Source organism: Equus quagga, chromosome 19, assembly GCF_021613505.1.
Source record: "Equus quagga isolate Etosha38 chromosome 19, UCLA_HA_Equagga_1.0, whole genome shotgun sequence".
In the NCBI taxonomy this organism is placed as follows: Eukaryota; Metazoa; Chordata; class Mammalia; order Perissodactyla; family Equidae; genus Equus; species Equus quagga.
Genome location: NC_060285.1, coordinates 45,192,153 through 45,218,093, shown reverse-complemented (window position 1 = coordinate 45,218,093; position 25,941 = coordinate 45,192,153). Strand labels below are relative to the sequence as shown.

The following is a 25,941-nucleotide window of genomic DNA, read 5'->3' as shown; positions in this document are numbered from 1 at the left end:
TATTTATGCCGTACTATCCTACAGTAGAATATGCTTGCTTAGAACTTGGTAAAATGTTCATTTACCAGAAGTAATTGCTGCTTTGTGGTAACCAGATGGTGAGCATACCCATGTCAAAGTAGGGTACCTTAATTTAGGTTCAGATGGTCAGATTGAAAAAGGAAATTTACCCAAAGTAAATGAACATTTTATTCACTTTCAAAAGGGAGACTTTTTCTTTGACAAACTTCAGTTGGGTCTATAACATGCCACAGTGACAGAAGACAGAATGAAAAGAGGAGGTCTTTTTCTATCAAGGATTATGTAGGAGAAACCATGATCTCTGAGTGAAATGGCAAAGTAACATTGTGGTTCTCAAAAAGAGTCTCAAAAAAACTCTTTTGCAAAAATCTTGTGTTGAGCATAGAGGGTTTTATGGGTGGGCATTTAATCTTTAGTGGTGTTAGTGTACCTGGTCTGATGCCTTGTACTTTTTCTGGAATGAATTAATAACCATAATATTTAATAAAAACAAGAAAACCACCACATTGTTTTTCTGTTGGAAGCAGCCTCATTTCTCCCATTCACGCTGGGAAGGAGATATCTTTATGTGAACAAGTTGGGGTAGATGGCCTTTTGTCCATGAATGGAAGGCTGTGAACTAAAAATTTGTGAGCACTGTTTGTTTCTGTGAAAACTGTTTGTATGAGTCCTTAATGGACTTAGCTCACTGTTTTCCTGCCCAGCACACAGACCAAATGGCCAAACGGAGTCCAGTGCTGCATTTTGGTCATAATTCAGAATGCCACCCCTAACCAAATCTAGAAAATATTTTTTAAAAAAAGCTTTGACCGTTTAATAATGACCCATTCAGGGAGGAAAACCCATACAGTCAGCGTTTGTCTGGCCGTGATTTCCGTGGTGCCATCTGATTTGATCACTGTGGATAGTAATAAAGTATACACTTCCTTTTAAAGAGTTAAACTAGTGTGACTGTGTTTTTATTTATTCAAAGTAACTCCAAGCAGCCCCTCAAACAGTCGTTATCTGCTCTGGATCTCTTTCAAACACAGATGGACCTGTGACTGGTTTCCTGGTATTTGTTTGGTTTGCAAAACATGTTTATTTCCTCAAACCAGTTTTTGCCCTGTGTATGTGGATGGGCTTCAGACAACAGTTCCGGGCAACAATTTAGGTTTGCTTGAGGGCGGTGACATTTGGTCCGTAGGGCTACAAGAATAGGATTCATTTTTTTAAGTGTGACTTCAAAGAATGACATAAAGAGCAAGGAAGAAATAGTTCACTTTTCATACGGAGATGTTTTGCAGTCTGTAAGGAAGGGCATCCCTTGTCACGCCGTGCCATCCTCCTGCCTACCAGCAGTGATAACTCTCATCATTGTTATCATCATCATCATCCTTTTAATTATTCGTGCATCCTTTACATCCTTTCAGATTTGCAGTAGTGGCTGGGTTCCTCCAGAGGTTTTCAAAGTCCCAATCAATCCTGCTTTTTGCCGCCAGAGAGTGGATGGTGTCTCCAACAGAATTTTACCACATAGAATTTGGAAGAATATAAAGATGAAAAATATTCCTCTTCATCTTCAGTTCCTGAAAGAATTCACACAGGCACAGCTGGATAGTGACGATGGGGCTGTGAGGTGGAATAAGAATGGCAGGATTGGGCAGCGCAGAATTGGGGCGAAGGGCCTCGGGCTCACCCCTCCTGCCTCCAGGTGCACCTGCCGGTCTCCGAATAAACAAGGGCTCCGGGGCTGGGGAGCTCTGGCGGTGGTACAGGGACGGGGCAAACTGATTCCTCCCAGTGCAGACCTAGGTTCACTTTCGGGGGCAAGTTTTAGTTTCATTATTCAGATCTTGCCTCATGACTGCACAACTCAAAAAAAAAAAAAATCAGAGGATGGTAAAAGAATGAAGTTTTACAATTACAGCTGTTGGTTACTTTTTCTCCCTTTTAAAAGTAGGTTTGGCCACTTTAGTCATGTTGCTGGACACAGCAGTGTGTGTGTGTGTCAACTGTGTTCGGGGCTCTGGGACCAGACTGTCTGGGTTCATTTCCTGACTTTGCCATTTATTAGCTTTATGGCTTTGGTCAAGTTTCCTAATTGTCCTGGGTCTAGCATTCTCATCGGGAAAGTGGAGGTAATGATACCCTATTTCATAAGCTGACTGTGAAGATGACATGAGTTAAGTAAGAAAGCACTTAGAATGGTGTCTGACAATTGGTAATTGCAGACGGGGGGTAAGGGGCATGGGGGAGAGTGGTGGAGAGAGCCCTTCCACCATGAAGAAGAGAGAGAGGAGAAAGGCTATGGTATTTCATCACTAGAGAAACCCCATGCTTGGTCCAGACGCGGTGAGATGGAGAGGGCTGAAGGAGCAGGAAGAGTATGTGGAACAGAAGGAACACACAGCTCTCTGGTAATGGCACTCTCTGTCAGCAGTGAGAACAGCACAAACCAGAGACTGAAGGGTCAGGAGTGGAGCCAGTACAGCACATAGAAAATCCCAGGTACGAGGGAAAGGCACTCAGTCATTAGATACTATTCTCACGACTTTCTGTGAGCTCTAACAGTAGCAGCACTTTATAACACTTACGTCACGATTTGCCTCTTTCCAGTATTAAACAAATGAGTCTCAGAGCTATTTTATGTATTCTTATGAAAACCTAATGTTATGGGCTGGGAAAGAATTTTAGTGCATTTATAATACTCTTCATCAATGGTGATCAGGTACTCAGGAATCATTTTTGATAAGAGTGTTTAGTACATAAATTAGGAAAACAGTTATGAATATTATGCTCTGTTTTTATAACACGATTATTCACATATGCACCACTTCCTACATACATATTGCTGGCATTACTGCATTGTGTTTTTAGTTTACTAGAATGGTTATTTTTGAAAAATAGACTACACACTTGCTTAGAGCACTGAGTATTCAGCAGGATACTTCTGAAATGGCAGAGGTTTAATGACTCATTGAAGTACATAAAAGCATAAAGTCTAAACAACGACACATTTTGGCTTAAAATGTTTTGTTATTGAGTAATAATTTGCATTTTGATTAACAACCTTAACTTTAAATGGGACATGTGTCAATTCCATGACCTTGTAACTGAGTCCATTTACTGCAAACAGTTGAACAGTAACTAGATGGTCCGTTGGAACTTTTCATTAGGTCTTGGGAGTTTTTATTACCAATCTGAAACACTTGCAACACCAGGCAAATTGCCGTTGCAAGAGAAACAAGTTTAAAGAGCACTTTTCACTGTGCTATGTGTCCGGTGCATAGATGTGGCCCAGATGGAAACCTCTCAAATATGTCATGCTGTTTGTGAGATTTTCTTGGTTTTGGTGGTTCCACAGTGAAAAGTCATGAATCAATCTGAGTACTAACAGTGTTATGCAAATATTTGTTTCCTCTGCATATTTTAACTTTATAAAAAGGGACAATGAAAATAATGGAACAGAAATTGTTTTGTATCACGCTGTAATTTGTTGGCAATATCAACCAACGTTAATGCATTACTTCTGCTGAATCTTAGCATAACGACTTGATACGAGTAGCTTGCCTAGTGAACTTCCACAGAAATAAGAAGAAATCAATTCTCTATATCCTTCAGAGGCAACAGAGAGCTTTAAGCTCTCCTTCTTAGCTCAACCAAAATATCACATAGACAAGTTGTTAAGAAATCAAGTAATTTATTTTAGATAGAAGAGAATTAAAATACATGTATATTATTCATATTTTTCTAGTTATGCTAAAGTGACATTCTTGGAATGATGCTTCCAGGATGTCACTTTTGAAAGTGGAATTTTTTATGGTAATAGAGGGATTCATTAAAAGATAAAAATGATTTTGTTTAAGAAAGAAGGGGAAAAACAGACAGCAAAATGCTTGTCCCCGTTACCTTCTGCCTCCTGCTGTTTTATTTTACTTCTTGCTGTATTTACCTATGTATTTAATATCCAGACCTGATATTAAAATGTTTTCTATTTTTTTTTTAAAGATTTTATTTTTTCCTTTTTCTCCCCAAAGCCCCCCGGTACATAGTTGTATATTCTTCGTTGTGGATCCTTCTAGTTGCGGCATGTGAGACGCTGCCTCAGCGTGGTCTGATGAGCAGTGCCATGTCCGCGCCCAGGATTCGAACCAACGAAACACTGGGCCGCCTGCAGCGGAGCATGCGAACTTAACCACTCGGCCACGGGGCCAGCCCCGAAATGTTTTCTATTTTTAATTAAAGTTTTTTATTTCTTTCACTTGGTGTCCTGCTACCACCTCAAATTCAACTCAAATTTACTCAAAACCAAGCTCATTATTATCTGCTCCAGATCACTTTCTCCAGAGGCCTCTTTGATGTGTTTAATAACAACAGTAAGCAGAAAAGAAGTCTTATTTCCATCAATTGAAGGCAATCTTAAAATACATACAGTGAAGACAAAATTATATTTTTGAAACCCAAGAGACACTGTTGCTTGCTGAGTGGACTGAGCCTGAATCTGGCTGTCTTTTTTAGAAAGGAGGGTGTCCAGGGCGAAAGAGGTGTTGGAAGTGGACTGGCCATACTGAGATCTGACGAAACTAGAATCTGTCAGACAGCAGACAGGGCACAACCTTAATGTGTGAGTCAAAGCTTTTTTAGAGGGTTATTTCTGTGGTACGCATAGTCGACTTGCTCACTTCCCCGTCTACCTCCAACCCTTAAAGCACTACTTTCTCCTCCATAAAGCCTTCCTTCAGTTCTTAAGGGTTGTGGTTCACAGCTGGGTCAGTTTTGCCCCCTAAAGGACACTTGCAGTGTCTGGAGATATTGTGGTTGTCACAACTGGGGAGAGGCAGTGCTACTGGCTTCTGGAGGTGGAGGCCAGCGATGCTGCTAAACATCCTCCCGTGCAAGGGACAGACCCGGACAGTGAATAACTATCCAACCTAAAAATGTCAGGCTTGCCGAGATTGAGAGGCCCTGCTTTAGGAGAAGGTCATTTCTTTGTATGTTTCCCTTTTAGTTGTGGATTTTTGTATGATATCTGTTTAGGTATATGTTTAATTTCACTTATTAGAGTATAAACTCCTTGAGGGAAGGAAGTATATGTATTTATCTTTTTCTCCTTAGTATTGAACACTCACAAATGCATGATTAAGAGAAGCAAATGCATTATAGAGCTTGTAGTTAAAAGCTATTTAGTGGCAGTGTAATTTAACGTTTTTTACAAAAACTCATCAATTTCAAGGAATATTTTATTTCTAATTTTTGTTCAGTTATTGGATCTCAATCTTGGAAAAGGCCTTAAAGGTAATCTAGTCCAACTGCTCTTCTTTACTGAGGGACTTCTTTTGACTTCCTGAATACTGAATTGAAATTCAATTGCAATCGTCCTCAGGTGCCGGACTGTGAAATTGGTGTTTCTTCATTTAGACATTATCAGAATGTATGTTGGCTTCTGTGCATATGTATATATATATATACTGTGTGTATGAATTCATCAAGAATTTGAGTTGCAGAAAAAGTCACTAGATGATCTTTATAATTGCTTTCAACCCTGAGAATCAGTGATTTAAATTGCTGGCTTTGCTAACATATTTACTTACTATGTAAGGCAAAAAGACACTGCACAATGTGATTCTTCTGCATAAATATTTGGTTTATTAATATCTTATTAGCCCAGAGTTATTTAGATCTTCTACATCTAATAAATTCCTGCCCATTAATTACTTAATGCCAAAGACACCTTTGAGTTTTACTTAATAACAAGTACATTCTAATTGCAGTCTCCTGGTTGAACTCTCGTAGAACTTTTCCCAAGTACTATTAGTTGCTTTTTATGTATATGTACATTTTTTCTTTTTAATTAGATTGCAAAGACCTTAAGGACAAAAATGGTTATGTCTTTTTAAAAAATCATACCACATACCTAATATAGTGAAGTACTCATACATAGCAGACAATATTTATTTGTTCAGTGACGAATTGGAGTCCTCAGACTTTTTTTTCCTTCTTAAAGATTGGCACCTGAGCTAACATCTGTTGCCAATCTTTTCTCTTTTCTTCTTCTTCTTCTCCCCAAGGCCCCCAGTACGTAGCTGCAGGTTCTCCTGGCTGTGCCCCGTGGGACCCCGCCTCAGCATGGCCTGGTGAGCAGTGCTGGGTCGGCCCAGGATCCGAAGTGGAGCACGCCCACCTAACCACTCCCCACGGGGCCGGCCCCTCTCAGATTCCTGAAAGTTAAAAGGAAACACTTTTTCTCATGTATCAAATCCCGTAGATATTTTTTAAATACCCTCAATAGAGAAATATCAACATCATAGACACTTTAATTAGTGAGATTGAAAGATAAGATTCAGGAACATTATGGAAAACAAAAGCACATGAAGAGAAAGCTGTGAATGGGTGTTTTCTAACTAAAAGGTGCTGACATTTCATTGAGCAAAACTATTACTATCAGTAGAAAATAATAAGGAAAAATCTTACCTTGATGCTGGCAAATTTGGAAAGAAGAGCCTTTATTACCAACGATTGAATTGAAACGTTGTTTATAAACCATGGCTACAGATTAATTTTACTATTTTTGAAATATAATTACCTTTTACTCAGACAGAAAATGTGACTGCTAGAGCCAGCTTTGCACTAGCAGTCTGTGTAACTTTGGAGAAATCACTTAATCTCACTGAAGCTTTTTCACTTTAGAAATTGAAGAGAGCTGGACAATTCGTTTCTAAGATTTCTAAGATTGCTTCCTACTTTAACCTTATATTTGTCTGAAGATGTATAGTTAAAACTTCTTTCTCATGTATTATCTCATTTTATCATCTTGACAGTTTTGTAAGGAAGGCCAAGAAAACATTATTATTTTCCTTCTACTAATGAAAAAATAGGCTCAAACAGTTCAGTGATTTACCTAAGCCCGGTGTGTAGCAGCCCCATACTGTGTTCAGGATAACTCTCGAAAACCCTCTCTCTGAGGGTAAGAATACAATTAATATTAAAAATATCTTATTTTTCTCTATTTCAAAACTAAGCATTAAAAATGTAGGCCCTTAATGATAAATGTAGGTTTCAAAATTTTTAAATGGTAAAAACATTTACATCTCATGCTTTGAGCCAGGCATAGCCAATAAGATTCAATATACACATCAACCCTTATTGATCCGAAGTAGCTGCCTGAAGTGCTGTGTTGAGAATAATTTTGAGGCCAAGTTCGGGCTCAGTGGGAAATTGTGCTGTGTTAGATTAACCATGTACACTGTGGATGGTGGAGAGGGGAGTGGAGTCATAACTACTTATGGGGAAAAGAAATTACTTTAGAATTCAGTCATGTTTCACCAAGAGTCTGATAGTGATTTGCCTTATATCAAATTTTGTAACCAGTATTATTTAAAAAGTTTAATTAACTTTTGTCATGGATGTTTTCATAAATAATGGGCTCTTTTTTAAGTTAAGAGTCTCCTTCTTAAAGTATTTAATTTGAGTATTTTCATTTGTAACCAAAAACCATGAAAGAACGTAGAAGTTGCTTCTAAGAGTTTAATGAGATGCAACTTCACAGCTTGATCTGAAAACTTGAGGACATTAGATATATTTCGTATATAGATGTATACATCTACACACATGGACATGTTTACTACATACATAGTATATTAATTTATATGTATTATACTAACATATACTAACATATAAAATTTATTTAATAACTACGTATTATGAGTAGTAAAAACCAATGGTGTCTGGATTGTTCAATGTAAACATATGTGATAACACTCCCAGAAAGGTTGACGATGCTGTGAATCAGCGGCTGTCGTTTATTCACTGGCTGCAGTTTGTTGACTGCCTGCTGGGCGCAGTTCGTCTATTCACAGTGATGGTCCTTCACGTCCTCTTTTTTACCCTCTGAGCTTTTCAGGCTTGATTCTTCTCTTTTAAGCAATGGACAACTACACCTTATGGAAATTGCCCAAGGTGATATGGGTAAGAATGTTGTCAATTCAGACCAAGTTTTGTCAAGTTTCAAAGTGCTTTTTCTTACCAAAATTCAGGCTAGGTCTTGCTGAAATGTGAGGGCACAGATGTTTCCCAGTGATGGTCTGTGTCCTACATGTATCTGATGACAGCTTTCGGATTTCGGTTTCACTGTCTTTACTTGTTGTACAGCTCGGGGAAGAAAGGGAGGCACACCGAAAAGGAGAACCATTACTTTCCAATATTTGCCAACAAGATGCCAATGCATTGTTTTCTTATAAAATGTTAATGTTTTATCTAGAAAATACTGCTCTGGGTTTAGAGAATTTACTTTAATTGAGATGAAACTTCCCTGAAGAATTTTTATTGTTGGGGAAATATGTATGAATTATGCTTTCATGGTCTTCATGCAGTTAAGTTTGGTTCAGAAAAAAAAATATCTTGCAATTTGGCAAAAATATTTTATCAGCAGAAGCATGTGAAGTGGTCATAACTTAACTCAAGCCACAAACGTAATTGAGAATGTCATTTTCTTCTTTCCAGATTCCTTGGTGTGACTCAGTTTTCACCTACACATGCCAGAAAGGCATTTCCTTGTTTTGACGAGCCCATCTACAAGGCTACTTTCAAAATCAGCATCAAGCATCAAGCAACCTATCTATCTTTATCCAATATGCCAGTGGAAACGTCTGTGTTTGAAGAAGATGGATGGGTTACGGATCACTTTTCACAGACCCCTCTCATGTCCACATATTACTTAGCCTGGGCAATTTGCAACTTCACATACAGAGAAACTACCACCAAGAGTGGGGTTGTAGTAAGTATTTTAAGCTTAATGATGTTTTTGGATAATGTACTCTCTGTAAAGTAACCTGATTTTTGCATTAATGTTGAATCCTTTCTATCCTCTTCATATCTTAAACTTCTGAATTCTGTCCTTAGCCCCAGGGGTGGGTGGTGGTGGTGGTGGTGGGAATTATCTTCCTTGTTTCAGAAAGTCAGGAGTGACTCCTATACCCAGCCCTCTTATTCCTTGAGGCACCTTCCTCATCCCCACTATCCCTGTCTCTCTTCATCTCCTGAGTTTCTCTGGAACAGCTGTTGTTTGTTTTGGGAAATTACTTGTCTTTATTTATGTGACTGGGAAAGATGCTTCTTTTTATTGTGCAATAATTCAAATATACAGAAAATGTGGAAATAATAATAAACTCCAGCCAGCTGTATAGAATCTGAACACTTTGCCTTTGCTTCAGACTAATTTAATTTTTGAAAGTGTACAACATATTGGACAGAGTTGGAACCCTCTGTCTACAGCTGCCCTGATCCCACAGCCTTGTCTCCTCCCTTAGAGATGACCACTGTCCTGAAGTTTGCATTTACCATTTCCATGCATAGTATCACAGAATTATTGTCTGTATATATCTATTAACAATACATGTCAGGCTTTAAAGTTTTATATAAGTGGTTTTGCATTATAGATATCATTCTAAAACTTATTTTTATTTCATTTTATTTTTTGCTTAAAATTATGTTCTTGGTCTACCTGAATAGAATGGTTGAATGAGTATATCAAAATTTGTCACCCTCCTATTGATGAACATTTTAATTTTTCTGATTTTCAATGATTAACAACAATACTCAGTGAACATTTTTTTGTATATAAGTTCTGCCAATATGCTAGAACTTCTGTAAGGTATAAAGCTTCTTGTAGCCCATAACACCCCAGTCTGCAGAAATATGTTCTCAGGGAAGGGCGATACATAGGAAACCTGCAGAATTCACTATCTGTTCTAATAGAATCAGTTGGACTCTCTACGACAGCTACCATTATGGCACCATGGTGCTCTGCTACTGCATGGCATTAATCAGGCTAGGTCAGGCCATGCTGAGTTAACAATTTCCTTCTCATTTCAATGTCTTACACAATAAATATGCATTTATTTTCATTTTCATATCAACCCTAAAGCAAAGTATTGTGATTCCATTTTTCCAAATGAGTAAAGTAAATTGAGGTTTAAAGAGATAAGTAACTTTCACAGGGTCAAAAAGTCAGCAGGTGGTAGAGCTGGATGACAAACTTTTGTTGGTCTGATCCCCAATGTTGGGCTTTCCCCTGTGCCCTAGGAGCTCTGATCCACCATCTTGCCTGTGTGTCTATAAGGACCCCCCAATGTTGAATTTTCCCCCTGTGTCCTAGGAGCTCTGACCCACCACCTTGCCTGTGTGTCTGTAAGAGAACCCAGGTAATGATTCTCCCACCCAGCGGCCATCACATTCAGTGTTGCTCAAATATAACAGAAGAAGTCAATGGAAATCTGTATTCTTAGTCTGTAGGAAGTTCATAGCTCTATAATAACCTAAACTTTGCAAAATAGGTTTGGCTAAATACTTTTTTCACACTGTTACTTTCAATTTGAATCACTGTGGGACTTATTTAAAAAATAAAACCTGCCTGCATAGAAAACTAATGCCATTACTGAAGAACTGCACATAGTGGATTCATCTACGTAATTATTAAAATAATGTCCTAAATGGTGCCTATAGAGGGCTAGAAGACATTTTATTCTTTCAGACTTACAATCATCTGATATGTTGAATTCCTCTGATGCTTGTTGATGTCTCATGGACATTTGAAAGCTATGTGCATTGGACCATACACAGAAAAGAAACACCGAGACATCTCATTTCCTTTCACATCTTCAGAAGTTGATGATTCGTTGTGGGTCAGCTAGTAGCACAGAGTCCCCTGGAAATGTTTTTTCCTAGGATGTTTTCTTTCAAGTCTCTTAAAAGTGTTCTCAGCCCTACACGATTATGCTTGTTGCTAAGTGACCCATGTTTAAAACCAGGCACACTCTAATTATTTAGATGTGATTTTTTATTAGAGTTAAGAATCTAAGTAATTAGTAAACATTTTAAACTTCCTACTAAATTTTATGTAGAAAAGATAAAACATGCTACCAGAGAACATTGAAAGGTCAACTGAAATAGCTTTTTAGATTGTATAATCTAAAAATGCTAAGAATAGTAAAAGGGAAAACAAAATTGCCATTGGTGCCCTTATTTATCAACTACGAAAATATGGTTTAAAACTTGGTTCTCTTTTCCTGTCATCCCTTGGAAATCCAATCTGTTTTCTTTTCACTGCCTTTCCTCTTTATTACTGAGAGCACATGGGAAGTTTCTGAGTGCTTAAGAGCTGGAAGAAGTGGAAGTTTAGCTTTAGAATCTTGGGTGTGGAATGGTTGTCTGATGTCCAGGTGGCCGTTTTGGATCAGAAGCTGAAGTAGTTTCCTTTGGAACACGAGAGAGTAACTTTAGCATCTTAATAATTCAAGGCTGAATTGTAGCAGTGCCTCAAGTGTGCATATTTGAAGCATCATCATTATTTGCTTATCAAGTTATCTACAATTTGCAAGGCACTATCTCGAGAAATTAGAAAGATAAAAATGTCTAAGATCCCTCTAGTACAATGATTGCAAATGCAGCTTTCAGATCGAATCCAAGCCTGCAGGCATATTTCATCTACTCATCCCCAAAATGGCTTAACATTTTTCTAATTAGTTGCCAACATTTAAAAATTGGGAGACTGCACATAAAATTATTTATTTTGGCTTTTCTTGAAAAATTGGAAAATCTTGCGACATTGAGCTTATATTCCCACTTGGCAATATTTGTTCATTCATTTATTCCTTCAACAGATTTTTATTGACTGAGACTCAGTATTGTTCTAGGCTCTGGTGATACAGCAGTAAACAAAGCAGACAGAGTTCTTGATCTCAGGAAACTTACATTCTAATGAGGAGAGAGTGACAATAAACAAATAAATGTATAATATATCAGGAGGTGATACACGCTATGAAGAAAATCAGTGTGCTGGAGCCGGGTGGTGGCCAACCCGTTTACATGGGGCATTTGCTTCCCAATGTGACTTGATCCAGACCACGTCTGTTCTTCTGCACCTACCTCTCTTCACTGCTGTATACTACCTGCTGTGATTCTGTAGATACTTGTATTTTCAACCCTTGTCTAGGAATATAATTCAAGAGGGTAGCCAAGGAACGTGCATCAGAAAAGCAATGAATTTACTAATCACGAATTAATGATACTCCCGTTCACTAATTGTCAAATGAAAATCATAGAATGTAAGTTGGAGACAGTTCAGAAGACGGATGGTGCTAAGGGCTGGAGTCTGGGCATGTGCTTCACAGAGCAGATGGGATTTAATATGACGTCAAACAGTGATCTGGTCTTAGAGAAGCAGACGAAGTGTGCATATCATTCTTGGTGGGGAAAAGTTAACAAGACAAGACAAAGAGATAGAGATATCTGTGGGAGATAGGGTAGCACTATGATTATCAACATGAATTTTAGAATCAGATAGGTCTGTTTTAGAATTTTTGCTTTGCTTCTCTGTGACATCGGTTAATTACTTAACCTCTCTTTGTCCTGGTTTTCTCACTTGAAAACTGACAGGAATTCTTCCTTTATAATATTGTTCTAGCTACTTTCATGGCATAACAAACTACTCTAGAATTTAGTGGCATAAAACAACCATTTTATTATGGTCAAAGTTTTAGTGGATTAGGAATTTAAAAGGGCATGGTGGGGACACTGTGTCTCTGCTCAGTGACGTCGGGGGCCTGGGGAGACTTGATGGTTGGGGTTGACATGACAGCTGGAGGCCAGAATCATCAGGATTGTCTTCACTAATGTGTCTGGTGTTTGTTCGGTCAGTGTTGTGGGATGTCGGCTGAGGCTGCTGGCCATGGCATCTACATGTGGCCTTTCCACATGGCCTAGGCTTGCTTAAAGCGTGGTGGCCTCAGGGTGGCTGGACTTCTTACATGATAGTTCAGAGCTTCAAAGGTGAGTGTCCCAAAAGAACTAAGTGGAAGCTGAATGGCCTTTTTAGACTTATCTTCAGAAGTCACATAGCATCACTTTTACTGCATTCTAATGGTTATAAGTCAGTCACTCAGGATGGTCCTGATTTCATAGAAGAGAGCGTAAGTCCCATCTTTTAATGGGGAGTGTCAAAGAATTTGTGGATTTGTTTTAAAATCAATACAGTCTGGTCTCTGGCCACAAATTATTTACATTGATCCCATGTACAAAATATACTCACCAATAGGTCTCATTCCATTACAATATCAGGCTCAAGTGTCAGGTCCAGGATCTAACCATCTAAGTTAGATCCAGGTACAGGTGAGACTACTTGGGTTTGGTTTCTTGGGCATGGTTTCTCTCTCTTTGAAGATATGTTAACTGAAGAGACAAATTTTCTATTCCCCCTTCCCTCCCAACAGACAGTGGTTGGATGAGAATATAATTATTGCGGCAGATCTTTTCATTCAAGAATGGAGCAAATGGGAAGATACAGCACTGACTGGCCCATAGCGATTCTGAAATCCAACTGGGCACATATTGGAAGTTCCTTAATTATGGCTCAGTGCTGCTCCCTGTGAGTCATTCTTGCTAGTACTTGCCCCTCCTTTGGGCTGTTAATTTTGCCTTCTAAGGCATCTTTTGTTTTCCAATTAAAAAGTGGTTTGTGTTTGCAATTGAATAGCCTTCTCAGCTTCCTTCCTATCAGTAAAATGTTCAGGGTTTCAAAGGTCTGTTTTTCTTTTGTAGTGTCTCTATTGCTTTAAGTCCAAACAGGTCCAAAGCTCTGTTGGCTTTTTGTGTATCAAGTTATATCCTTCCATTACACAAAACTATGCTTACAGGTCTCTTTAAGATGAGTCTTTGTCCTCCTTGGGGCGTTTGCCCTTAACATTCTTTGATGCTCTATTATTTAACAGAGAGGGCTTATGAGTCATGTGCTGAAGAACCTCAGAGAACTGTTTGTCTCTTTGAAAAGGTCGTGGGGGTGTCACTTTAAGAGTTTCTGAAGTCACATCCTCGGCTTCATCTTTAAACCATGTTTTCCTGATGGAGACCTGGATTTTTTCCCTAAGGTTGTTTCTTACTTTGAGAATCTTTTGCCATCTGGAGAGGCTGGGAAGGATAGAGAGTTTTAATTTCAAGCCCAGCAAGTCCTGGCTCTTTCCTGTTTCCTCTAAATTTTGCTTAGAAAGTAGACAATTTGTTCTGTAGCTTATCTATCCATTTTTGCAGTTTTCATGACCAGTGAGTAGAAGCCAGGTGGCACTTTCAATGTTCTGCCTGGAAATCATCTTAGCTAGAAAATATAGTTTAATAGTTATATTTTTTGTTTTCAGGGTACTACAGGCAACAGTGTTGCCAAACTTTCTTCCACCACATAACAAAGGTCCCTTTCCTTCAGCTTCCAATACATTTACCTTAATATCCTTTAAGCCCTCACCAACAGCTTCCTTAAGGCCCATAAAGCTTCTGCTAAAGGAACCCCTCAAAGACCTTTCAGCTGTTGTCCATAGTCCAGTCCTAAAGCCAATACCACATGTTTTTAGGCTTTTGTCAGGGCAGTGTCTGACTTACGGGTACTAAAATTGATTCCAATTAATGTTGCTGACTTAGAAGCCAATCTAAAAACTAACAGTAAAAAAAATAGCCATTTTTTATCCCCGTGGGTTCTGTGGGTCAGGAGTATGGACAGCACAGAGCAGGGAATGACTCATCTCTGCTCTATGATCTCTCAGCTGGGGATGCTCGACGGCTGGGGGTGACTTCAGAGCTGGGGGTCAGAATCATCTGGGAGCATCTTTACTAAGTGTTTTTACTTGATATTGGCTGTTGTCTGGGTCCTCAGTTGGAACTCTCATCTGGAGCGTCTGTGATGGTCTCTCCATACAGCCTGAGCTTCCTTGCAGTATGGTGTCCTAATGTTGTCAGACTTGTTGCTAGTGATTCAGACCTCCAAAGGTGAGGGTCCCAGGAGATTGACGCTGCCTGTTCATTCCATTATAAATGTGTATTTAGATTATATTAGTTACAATCTTTTTTCCCCCTCTTCCTTTTAGCAAGGCAGAGGCTGTAGTATCCTTTCTGACCAACCCTGAGAAGTTCAACAGTGTCACTTTTGTTGCATTCTATTAGTTATAAACCCAGGTGAGCCCAGATTCTAGGGGAGAGGACATACATCCCATCTTTCATTGGGAGTAGTGTCAAAGAATTTGCAGACTCAGTCAAAAACCATCGCAGTTATTATAAGTATTACAGGAGATTATGTATATAAAATCATAAGCACAGTGCCTGACACATTGTACTCACTCTGATGATGCTAGTTAAATTCATGAGATATTTGGAAGTCATAGAAGGGAGAGGTGATATGTAAGTTTGAGAGGTAGCTGGAAACTAGATTGTGAAAGACCTTGATGCCTGGCTAAATTTTAAGATTTTGTTCAGTTAACAATAAGAGCCACTGGCAGGTTAAAGGTTGGAGGAATGATATGTATAATTTTTACAGTCTGCCTGAGAAAAGCAAGCGAAATATGTGGACACGTGGAGACTGGAAGCAGGGTGTCTGTTTTGCTGAGAAACTCTGAACTAGAGTAGTTATAACTTAAATGGATAGGGTGGTATAGACATGAAAAGCATTTAAAGGAAAAATTGATAGGACTTGGTGAGGGGCAAAAGATAGGAAAAAGTAACTTTGGGGAAGCAGAAGAGCACAGAGTCAAGAATGACTTTAAGTTTTAGGGCAATAATAACTCTGTAGGTTTTATCCTCCAGATTCATTATGTATTCTGAATTGGCTATCACAACCAATGAGGGTTTTCTTTGTCCTTGGCCAATCTCTTGGTTGCATAAGCTACAGTGCCCAAGTGATCTGTTCGTCCTACTATAGCTGATTATATAGAATTTTATTAGTCAGGATTCTTTTGTTAGCAAGTTACAAAAAGTCAATATGAGCTTATGCAAAAAGGGTAATTTATTGGAAAGATAGTGGGGTATCTCAAAGAATCCCAGGTCAAGGATGGGCCTGGGGCTGGGAGCACTATGAGAAGCTTGGGCATCTTACTGCACGTCCTCTTCAGTGCTGCTTCTGCTTTGCTTTAATCTCTCGCTGTGGACAGGCTTCCTCTGTTCTTTGATTGACATGGTGGAATATTGCCACCAAAAGTTCCCAGGGTTTGCGTATTGCCACACAGACCCCAAGAGGAAAATTGACCTTTATAAATTCCCAAACTCATAGGGAGAGTGTTGGTTGCCGTTGCTTGAGTCATGGGATCATCTCCAGTCACTGTGTCTAGAGAGTGCACATGTGGAGTCACACCATAGGAACATGGCATCTGCTTTACCCTGTGCATGGGAGTATGTTGCAAAAAAGAGGTGTTTCTATAGAAGGGATGCCTGGCAAACAGCTACTACAAGTGCTCCAAATGTATTTTTTAGCTTTATTTTGTGGACTGACTACAATAGGAAGGATGCACAAAATTTTCAGTAGTGGTGTATATGTACATATACCTACATCCAGGAAAGGACACACATACATACATACATGGGGTGCAAACTGCTGATGTTCAGGGTTCTAGTGATTATATTGTGTACACAGACTTTAAACATGGGATTATTTTGTGTACTTTCCTACTGAAAATAAAATTTTGGTCTCATTTTAACAATAGAAGTAGAAGAGTGTAGGTTAATGTACTCTAAGCATATATTAGAGTTTTTTTTTTAAATACATGTTAATAATAGGAATCCTTTTGTCATTAGACATTCTGGTTAGGTTCCATTGCAAATATAATAATGACCCATAAAGAAAGAAAAAGAAATAGTAGCAAAAGAGTTGGATTACAGTCTATTTAGGAATATAAGCAGAGGCTTCCTGACTGGCCTGAGAAGAGGTGGTCCTCGTTCTCTCTGTTTTCAGAATAGTGTGTGCACTCATTTCTCATGGTCACTATCTCCCTGCTCATAGTCCTTTCTCGCTGACCTCTTTGTTCCTCTAGACTGTGACCTCTTTGAAGGCATCTACCACGTATAGCTCTTCCTTGTAAGACCAGCAGTTCCTGTTGTATGCAGAAAATGTGAGGTATACAGTGAAAGTCCACTAGACATCTAAATGAGTGAATTCCCTTCAGAAAAAAGTCGATGTCAGGCCTTTCCAAAACCTTTTGTTTAGGTTAAATGTAGTGCAAGAAAATTCATGAAATATAAATAGTAAATGTTGCACTACAGATATCATCACTTTCAAGGCACTGTGTAGCAAGATGTGGGTGAAGAGCTGTTAAAGAGAATTGAGTACTGAGGGGTGAAGTTCCATCGCCACACAGGGAGGGGATCCAGTGCAGAGTCCAGGCTTTGTGGATCTAGTACAGAGGAGGAGAAACAGAACAGTTCTTGTACACTGAAAGACCGGGGATTGTCTGTCTTCTATCAGGAAAGCAGAGTCTCAGTGTTGTTGATTGGCTGGTGGTAGCTGGGCTTGTCAGCTAGGTGGCCCTGGGCTGGCTGGGTGACCTGCTGCCATGTGAATGCTGGGCTTGGGATTATGGCGCCCACCTCACCTCTGCTGCGTGAGATATAGGCCTGAGCCAGGCTTGGGTCACCCAGTCAGGTCTGCGCTCCCATGAACAGGCTCAGGAGTTTATTGGAGTTGAGGAATTTGAGAACATAAAAAGAAAAAGAATATAACCGATGAATCTCTTTAAATGTAATTAATGTGGTAGGAACAGAGCTGATAGGTTCTCTTAAGGAATGGGTGTAGAGTGAAGAAATGGATGCATAGTGATTATAGACTATGTTTTAATTTAAGAGTGCTGGTTAAGGGAAGAGATAAGAAAATACATCTATGCAGAGCCTATTGCAAGTAATTTCTAGATTACAGGAAAGCCTAAATATATAAGAAGAGAACAAAAAAGTTTCCAGACAGTAACCAAGGGCTACCTGATGCTTAATGGCTTGTCTTTGCAGGGGAAATGTTCAGCATTCTCTGGAACTTTCTGTAAGTTTTAAGAACCTACGACTAGGAATAGAGAAAGCAGATGTGGGAGATTCAGCCTGGGAGACTGACAAGGCACACGTGGCCAGCAGTCGGGAGGGTAAGACATGTAGAGTGACAATACAAGTTTTGTTGAAATCATAGACCATGGTACCCAGAGAGGCAAGTGAACCCATGATGGGGATGATACTCATGAACAGTGGATTGAGAGAGTCCAAGAATGGAAGTCACCAGGAGAATAAAAAGTAGGACTGGAGTGATGCAGTGGATAGGTGGAAAGATAGTCTGTGATAGAGAGGAGGGTTTCAGATTTCAGGGTGAGTCAGAGGAATTTTAAGCCTGTTATTGCAAAGTGGATGGCTGCTGGGGATTGAAGGTAGAATCCTGGATTGAGCAGAGAGAAGGTAACTGTGAGGCCATATGAGAACAAACATCAAAAACGCTGAAGAGGAATCCTTGAGATGTTGACAAGAAAGCTGTAAACCAGAGTAGACTCTCAAAGTGTGTGTCACCTGGAGGCTAGACCAGGAAGAGGATTGGTGAGAGCCATGAACTCCAAAAGAGGTGAGTTTTTCATGGACGTGGAGGAATAGCAGTGTAAAAGCAACAGTGGAAGAGCTAGCAAGGGCTTACCCCTCTCTCTGACTCTGTGGATGAGAGCAGATCTAAAAAAGGATGAGAATGTGGGCAGAAGTAGTGGGAATTAAGGGTTTGTGTAAAGGGTAAGAGCGGTTGATAATAAGGATTACTCACATAGTGGGTGGGATGGTAGACTGGAGGGACATGTTAATAGTAGAAGAGGGAGAGGACCAAGGAGGCAGAATTAGTTAAGGGGGTAGCTGATAGACCTATTCAACGTTGGAATGTTGGTGTAATAGTGGAGTGTGCCTCAGCAAATCTTTATCCCCCGGTGCCTGGCCTGGACTGATGGTGGATTCAGTGATGATTGATAATGGGTTTTGTTATATAATCTACAATTTATCAACTGCCCTGAGGTTTTAAGAGTATGCATGTTGAAGAGGCTGATAAAAGCTAAGGGAAAAAGCTTAAAATAAAACCAAACCTGTAAAACAGAACAGTTCAGTCAGTGTAGAGTATTCACGGCTGTTGTATGTTTATCCTCGATGATGTGTGTGATGGATCGCATGGTGCACAGCTGGGTCCATTTCCCACTTGAGCGATGCTTCTGGCTGTGGCCCTCGTTCCCTTAGTCTTCCTGCTAGGATTTTGGGTGGTTGCAGCGGAGGCCACCAGCCCAATTGTCTCTCAGCTGTGATCCTGGCATATCTAAAGTAGAATCATCGTATAAAATCTGATCATCTGAAAGGGTTTGCTTGTCCTTTCTTTACCATTTCCTTTCCCTCTGACTGCAAATTTATTATTACTACTTTTTGATCTTCCCTCTTCTTTTTCCTTCTAGTTCTTTAGGACTTTTACTTTAAAGAACTTTATAATCTAAGGGAGGTAGAGTCCTATGCAGTACTGAGGAGGGAAGTGGTGAGAGATGAGGTTGGAGACTTATGCAGGGGCCAGATCATTGAAGGGATTTTTTTGTCTTGTTAAGGAGTTTTGATTTTATCCTTTAAGCAAAGGGAACCATTAAATGATTTGAACTTGGGAGGGCTTCCAATCATATCAGGAGCTTTCTATAGAAAAATGGGAATGATACAAAATGTCTTATCATTTTTGCCAAAAGACTCTCAGTTCCTTTTCTCTGTTATTTACGGGACTAGGATCTGTTTTTCTGTTTGATTAAGGCTGCCGTGCCAGTGTAGCTCAACTTTGCTGAGGCTCGAGGAACAGGCAGTGAGCAGATGTAGGGCCAAGAAGTGGAGTTGCTTAGTTTGCGACTGACGTGAAAAAATAGCCAAATTTTTGCATCAGGTCTCAGGCACAAAATGTGCTGTAGTCCAGAGACAAATCTCTAGGTAACCATGACATAACACAAATGATGAAACAGAATCATATTCTAAATGTTGATGTTACTCAAATTCAAATGATTCTTACAGGATTTGATGTCAAATTTCAGAAAGACTAACTAGGATATTTGGCTGAAGTATGTTAATATTTCTGGAGATGGAACTTTCAGGAAACAAAGAGGAAAATTCTTTGCTGAAGAATAAAATATTATTCCTGGAAGGCCTTTGTATCCAGCTGGATACATAAAGCTGAATATTCAGAGTGGAAGAAGACATCAAAAGCTCTAATAGTACTGTCTGTCCTTAGCCACGGCCACCTACTAGTGTTTCTTGACTTCCTTTTCAGACCAGACGGCAAGAAGGAAACTCACTGGATCTGTGAGATGCTGCTGTTTTCTGATTAGGTTTAATTTGCGGAGGAACTGGTGAATGCCTAAAACCAATCACTATGCCTAGGTACTGTTCACTTGGCACTGAAAATTGTTTATTTCTTACCATATTTCTTAAAACCATAGAAAGCAATTTCTTCATCCATTCACAAATATATATTGGGAACTGTGTTCATGAATGAACTGAGATGTTTGGAAAATTCTGGCATAATTAAGAAGATTAAAGAGAGAACAGACTGGGAAGAATTCATAAGAAGTTCCAGAGATATAGAAATTTGAGTGACAGGGAGAGGAAAAATTTTAGACTTTCCTGATGAACCTTAAGCAGCAAGCTAATAGATATCTGGTGAATTCTCTGGGCTTAGTTCCGTGTTAAATACCACAAATAAACCAATGTGAAAGGTATAGATGTGTTTCCAAGGGGTTTAGGAGCCAGTTGATAAGACCATACACTGGATGGTCCACGGCACTATTTTATAAAGGGAAGGTAAATTCAGTGGTATGTTGGATGCCAAAGAACAACAGACAGGGAAATCAATGAGGGCACAGATAATTATTGAAAAGTATTAGATCTTGAGGGATGGGTGAAAATGAGTAGGTGAAGGCAAATTAGAGAGCCTTCTTTGTGAGAAAAAGAGTATCCAAGGAACAGATTCCCATGGGACTTTCTTCACAGTGAGAAGTTTAATGTATCAGTTAGTTGGTTGCAAATATCTGAAAGCAGCTTAGGAAAACTTAAGCAAAAGAGGAAATCAATGGTAGGATCCTGGACAGCTCACAGAAATGAAGAATTAAACAACTATGTCTTGGGAAGATAGCCTTGAGGATCTAGACAGCAGATACCAATTAACAATCTTTTTGGGGCATTGTCATCAGATTGTTTTAGCTGCAGTCCTCAAATTCCCAGGAGAGAGAGAGCAATTTGTTTTGCCTAAATAGAGTGCCCATCTCCAGGGACGATGTTGATGCTGGGGTTCCTTCATTGGCACACCTACCAGGGTCAGATGGAATCTGGGGAGGGATAGTTTCTAAAAGGAAAAGCAGAATGACATAATCAAGAAATGGAGAAGTGTATCATGTAAACAAAAACATCAGATAAATACAGGCACAAATTGGAGATATTGGGAGTTCAGTTCCAGACCACTGCAATAAAGTGAATATCGTAGTAAAGCGAATCACACAAGTCTTTTGGTTTTCCTGTGCATAAAAAGTTATGTTTACACTATATTACTCTACTGTAGTCTATTAAGTGTGAAATAGCATTATGTCTAAAAAATTTACATACCTTAATTAAAAAATGCTTTATTACTAAAAAATGCTAACCATCCTCTGAGCCTTTGGCGAGTCATAATCTTTTTGCTGGTGAGAGTCTTGCCTGGATGTTGATGGCAGCTGATTGATCAGGGTGATGGTTGCTAACAGTTGGGATGGCTGTGGCAATTTCTTAAAATAAGACAGCAATGAAGTTTGCCGCATCGATTGAGTCTTCCTTTCATGAATGATTTCTCTGTAGCATGTGATGCTGTTTGATAGAACTTTACCTACAGAGGTTCTTTCATAATTGGAGTTAGTCCTTTCAAACTCTGTTACTGCTTTATCAACTAAAGTTATGTAATATTCTAAATGCTTTGTTCTCATTTCAACAGTCTTCACAGCATCTTCACCAGGAGTAGAGTGCATCTCAAGAAACCACTTTCTTTGCTCATTCCTGAGAAGCAACTCCTTATACATTACGGTTTTGACATGAGATTGCAGCAATTCTGTCACATCTTCAGGCCCTACTTCTAATTCTAGTTCTCTTGCTGTTTCCACCACATCTGCAGTTCCTTCCTCCACGAGGTCTTGAACCCCTCAAAGTCCATCCATGAGGGTTAGAACCAACTTCATTCAAATTTTGTTAATGTTGATATTTTGACCTCTTCCCATGAGTCACAAATGTTCTTAATGGCATCTAGAATGGTAATTCTTTCCAGAAGTTTTCTAACTTACTTTGCCCACATGGCAGAGGAATCACTATCTATGGCAGCTCTAGCCTTACAAAATGTATGTTTTTTTAAAGAAGAAGATTATCCCTGAGCTAACATCTGCCACCAAGCCTCCTTTTTTTTGCTGAGGAAGACAGGCTCTGAGCTAACATCTGTGCCCATCTTTCTCCTCTTTATATGTGGGAAGCTTGCCACAGCATGGCTCGACAGCAGTTCCTAGGTCTGCACCCTGGATCCGAACTGGCGAACCCCAGGATGCTGAAGCAGAATTTGCGAACTTACCCTCTGCACCACCAGGCTGGCCCCCACAAAATGTATTTCTTAAATAATAAGAATTGAAAGTTGAAATTACTCATTGATCCACGGGCTTCAGAATGGACATTGTGTTAGCAGGCATGAAAACAACATTACTCCATCAGAGCTCTGGGTGACCAAGTTCAAAAGTATCAAATTAATAAACAGAAATCTCACTAAGTTGGAGTCAGGAGGCCAAAAGTGGGAGCTCTCACACCCCACGTTGATAGCAGACCCCAACAGGAAGAAGAAAGCCTTCCTCTTTTTGAGCAGCAGAAAACCCAGCTCAGCCAATGAAAAGCCACTACACATTGGACTCTGTGTTTACGATAGCCCTCCCAACTTCCTGTTCCTCTCTATAAAAGAGTTTCTCTTACTTTGCTCTGGGGGACTTGTATGTGACTCGCCATGTTTGCAGAAGCCAAATTGTAAATTTTTTTTTGCTGATCTTGAGTAAACCCATTCTTGCTGGAGAAATAACCAGCTGTCTACTTGTTTAAGGTCAACAAAGGAATCTTTTTTTCTAAACAGGAGGTCTCAACATTGGGCTTAAAATATGTAGTAAACCATGTTGTAAACAAATGTGCTGTCATCAGGTTTTTCTGTTCCATTTGTAGAGCACATGCAGAGTAGATTTAGCATAATTCTTAGACTCTAGGATTTTCAGAATGGTAAATGAGCATTTGCTTCAACTTAACGTCACCAGCTGCCTTAGCCCCTAACAAGAGAGTCAGCCTGTCCTTTAAAACCTTGAAGCCAGGCACTGACTTCTCCTCTCTAGCTATGAAAGTCCTAGATGGCAACTTCTCCAATAGAAAGCTGTTTTATCTACATTGAAAATCTGTTGCTTGTGTAGCCACCTTCATTAATGATCTTAGCTAGATCTTCTGGATAACTTGCTGCAGCTCCTACATCAGCACTTGCTGCTTCGCCTTGCACTTTTATATTATGGAGACAGCTTCTTTCCTTAAATCTCATGAACTGACCTCTGCTGGCTTCCAACTTTTCTTCTGCAACTTCCTCCCCTCTCTCAGCCTTCACAGGATTGAAGAGAGTTAGGACCTTGCTCTGGATTAGGCTTTGGCTTAAGGGAATGTTGTGGCTGGTTTGGTCTGTCTAGACCACTAGAACTTTCTCCACATCAACAGTAAGGCTATTTCACTTTCTTATCATTAATGTGTTTATTAGAGTAGCAGTTTTCATTTCCTTCAAGAACTTTTCCTTTGCGTTCACAACTTGGCTAATGGTTTGGCACAAGAGGCCCGGCTTTCAGCCTACCTCAGCTTCTGACATACCTTTCTTACTAAGCTTAATCATTGCCAGCTTTTGATTTGAATTGAGACGTGTAACTCTTCTTTTCACTTGAACACTTAGAGGTCATTGTAGGGTTACTAATTTCAATATCGTTGTGTCTCAGGGAATAGGGAGGTCCAAGGAGAGGGAGAGAGATGGGGGAACAACTGGTCAGTGGAGCAGTCAGAACACACAACATTTATTGATTAAGTTCCCCATCTTATATGGTCACAGTTCGTGGTGCCCCAAAACAATTATAATAGTAGCATCAAAGACCACTGATCACAGATCACCATGACAAACATAATAATAATGGAAATGTTTGAGATATTGTGAGAATTACCAAAATATGACACAGAGACATGAAGTGAGCAAATGCTGTTGTAAAAATGGCACCAACAGACTTGCTTAATGCAGGGTTGCCACAAACCTTCAATTTGTAAAAAACCGGTATCTGTGAGGCACAATAAAGCAAAGTGCCATAAAACAAGGTATGCATTTGTAGGTATCATTTCTTGTGTATTACTAGCTGCTGAGCACTGTTCTAGGTGCCATTTCATTTAATACTTCACTTAATGCTTTGAGGCAAGAACTGTCATCCCCATTATCTAGATAGGAAAATGAGACCCTGAGAGAGTGAACACCTACTTGCTGCGGTGACGGGACTCACAAGGCAGAGCCAGTATCCAACCCAGGCAGCTGAGCTTCCGAGCTTGTAGCCAAGGGGGCTGGATCCCAAAGAAGACGCAGGTAGAGTTGCAGGAAGTGAAAGTAAGTAGGTAGAATGGGATCAAAAAGACCAGTTTAGATTAGAAATGGAAAGAAATAAGAATCCCCAAAGGAGAAGAGAATGACATGATAAAAGTGAGGTTTAAGAAATATTAATCTTGAAGAAGTGTGCCAAATAATTTGGAAGGAAGAAAGCCTAAAGTGTTGAAAGCCCAACAGAAGGTCATAATCAAGCATGGGTAATGGGGATTTAGACCTGCTGAAGGCAAACACACTGTCTATGTGTCTTTTTCACATGGCAATGAAATATTTTGTAGAAACATAACTCCATGAAATTCTGTGCTTTGATTTGTGAATTGATTTTTTAAAGAATATTGGTGTAACAAGGAAGAATTATCCTAGTGGAAGAGCTGAGCTGTTCTTCTGGGCAGTTTTAGTTTCATGTCCCCCATAAAACCTTGCCCCAGCTATATGCTGTCCCTTCTTTGAACTGTAATTGCCCTTAATTGTTGTTCTGTTTGGATCATTGTCCTAATAAATTTATTTTGTTGTTTTCTGCACATCTTTTCTCACTTATGAGATTACAGGATCTGTGAGGACAAGAACTGTTGCCAGTGAACAGCACACTCATATATATACTCACTCACACACATACACTACATATATGTATATGTGTATACATATATATACCCATATATACATATATATATCCTGGGCATCTCACAGAAATAATATGTATAACATAACTGTAGACTCCATAGTATATAGCACAATTCCTTGCCCAAAGCAGTTACTCAGTAAATATTCAAAGCATGGATGATATAAGATAATTTGAAGGAAAAACCAATAGGTCTTGATGAGTGCATTGATTTGGGTGGCAAAGGAATAAAAGTGAATCAGAGAAAACCTCCAAGTTTCAGGTTGCTTGCCTGAGAGGATGGTGCATTGGTCTATGCCCTTACTTCTGAAAGTTTCTCTCTTTGCCTTCTTTCGCTTACTCTCTTATTTTCTCTCACTCTTCTCCATAGAGTTCTAGGTTCTGGTGGGAGATTGGTCAGAGTGAGGTATTTCCTTTTATTTCTTCCCTTCCGACTCCCTACATGCTCCTGTCATGCCAGTGAAGAAAATGAAGAAATACGGAGTTCTTTTTTTCGATATGGCAAAATTATTATATATGTCTCTCTGATGAAATGTAAGTCCTTTAATGGCAAGTCAAGCTGAAAGTTGGGTTATCACTACACATGCCTAGAGTTAATGCAGAAGTGTCTCTCAGCATTTCAGATAGGAAAAAACAATCAATTGAAACAGGATTGCTTTGCCTGAATCGGAGAGTGTTTTTGTTATTTATTTTTTTTCAGTAATTTGTTAGACAGTGAGAAATTCCATCAGAGGGGCCTCTGTGGAAATGGAAGAGAGGCTCACGGTGGAGGCAGCGCTTTTACCTTCCCTTCCCCCGGGGACGGGCAGTGTGAACAGCGAGTTAGTGAAAGTCTTGCATGAAA

At 39.5% G+C, this 25,941-nt stretch overlaps 1 protein-coding gene across 3 annotated transcripts in view; it reads left to right on the top strand.

Annotated features, from left to right (window-relative positions):
- TRHDE (thyrotropin releasing hormone degrading enzyme) overlaps window positions 1-25,941 on the top strand; it is a 358,131-nt gene that overhangs the window by 4,216 nt on the left and 327,974 nt on the right. For all 3 annotated transcript variants that reach the window (XM_046646029.1, XM_046646028.1, XM_046646030.1), the window contains exon 2: window positions 8,503-8,776. In XM_046646029.1, the coding sequence (XP_046501985.1) occupies window positions 8,503-8,776 (274 nt within the window). The remainder of the gene's footprint in view (window positions 1-8,502; window positions 8,777-25,941) is intronic.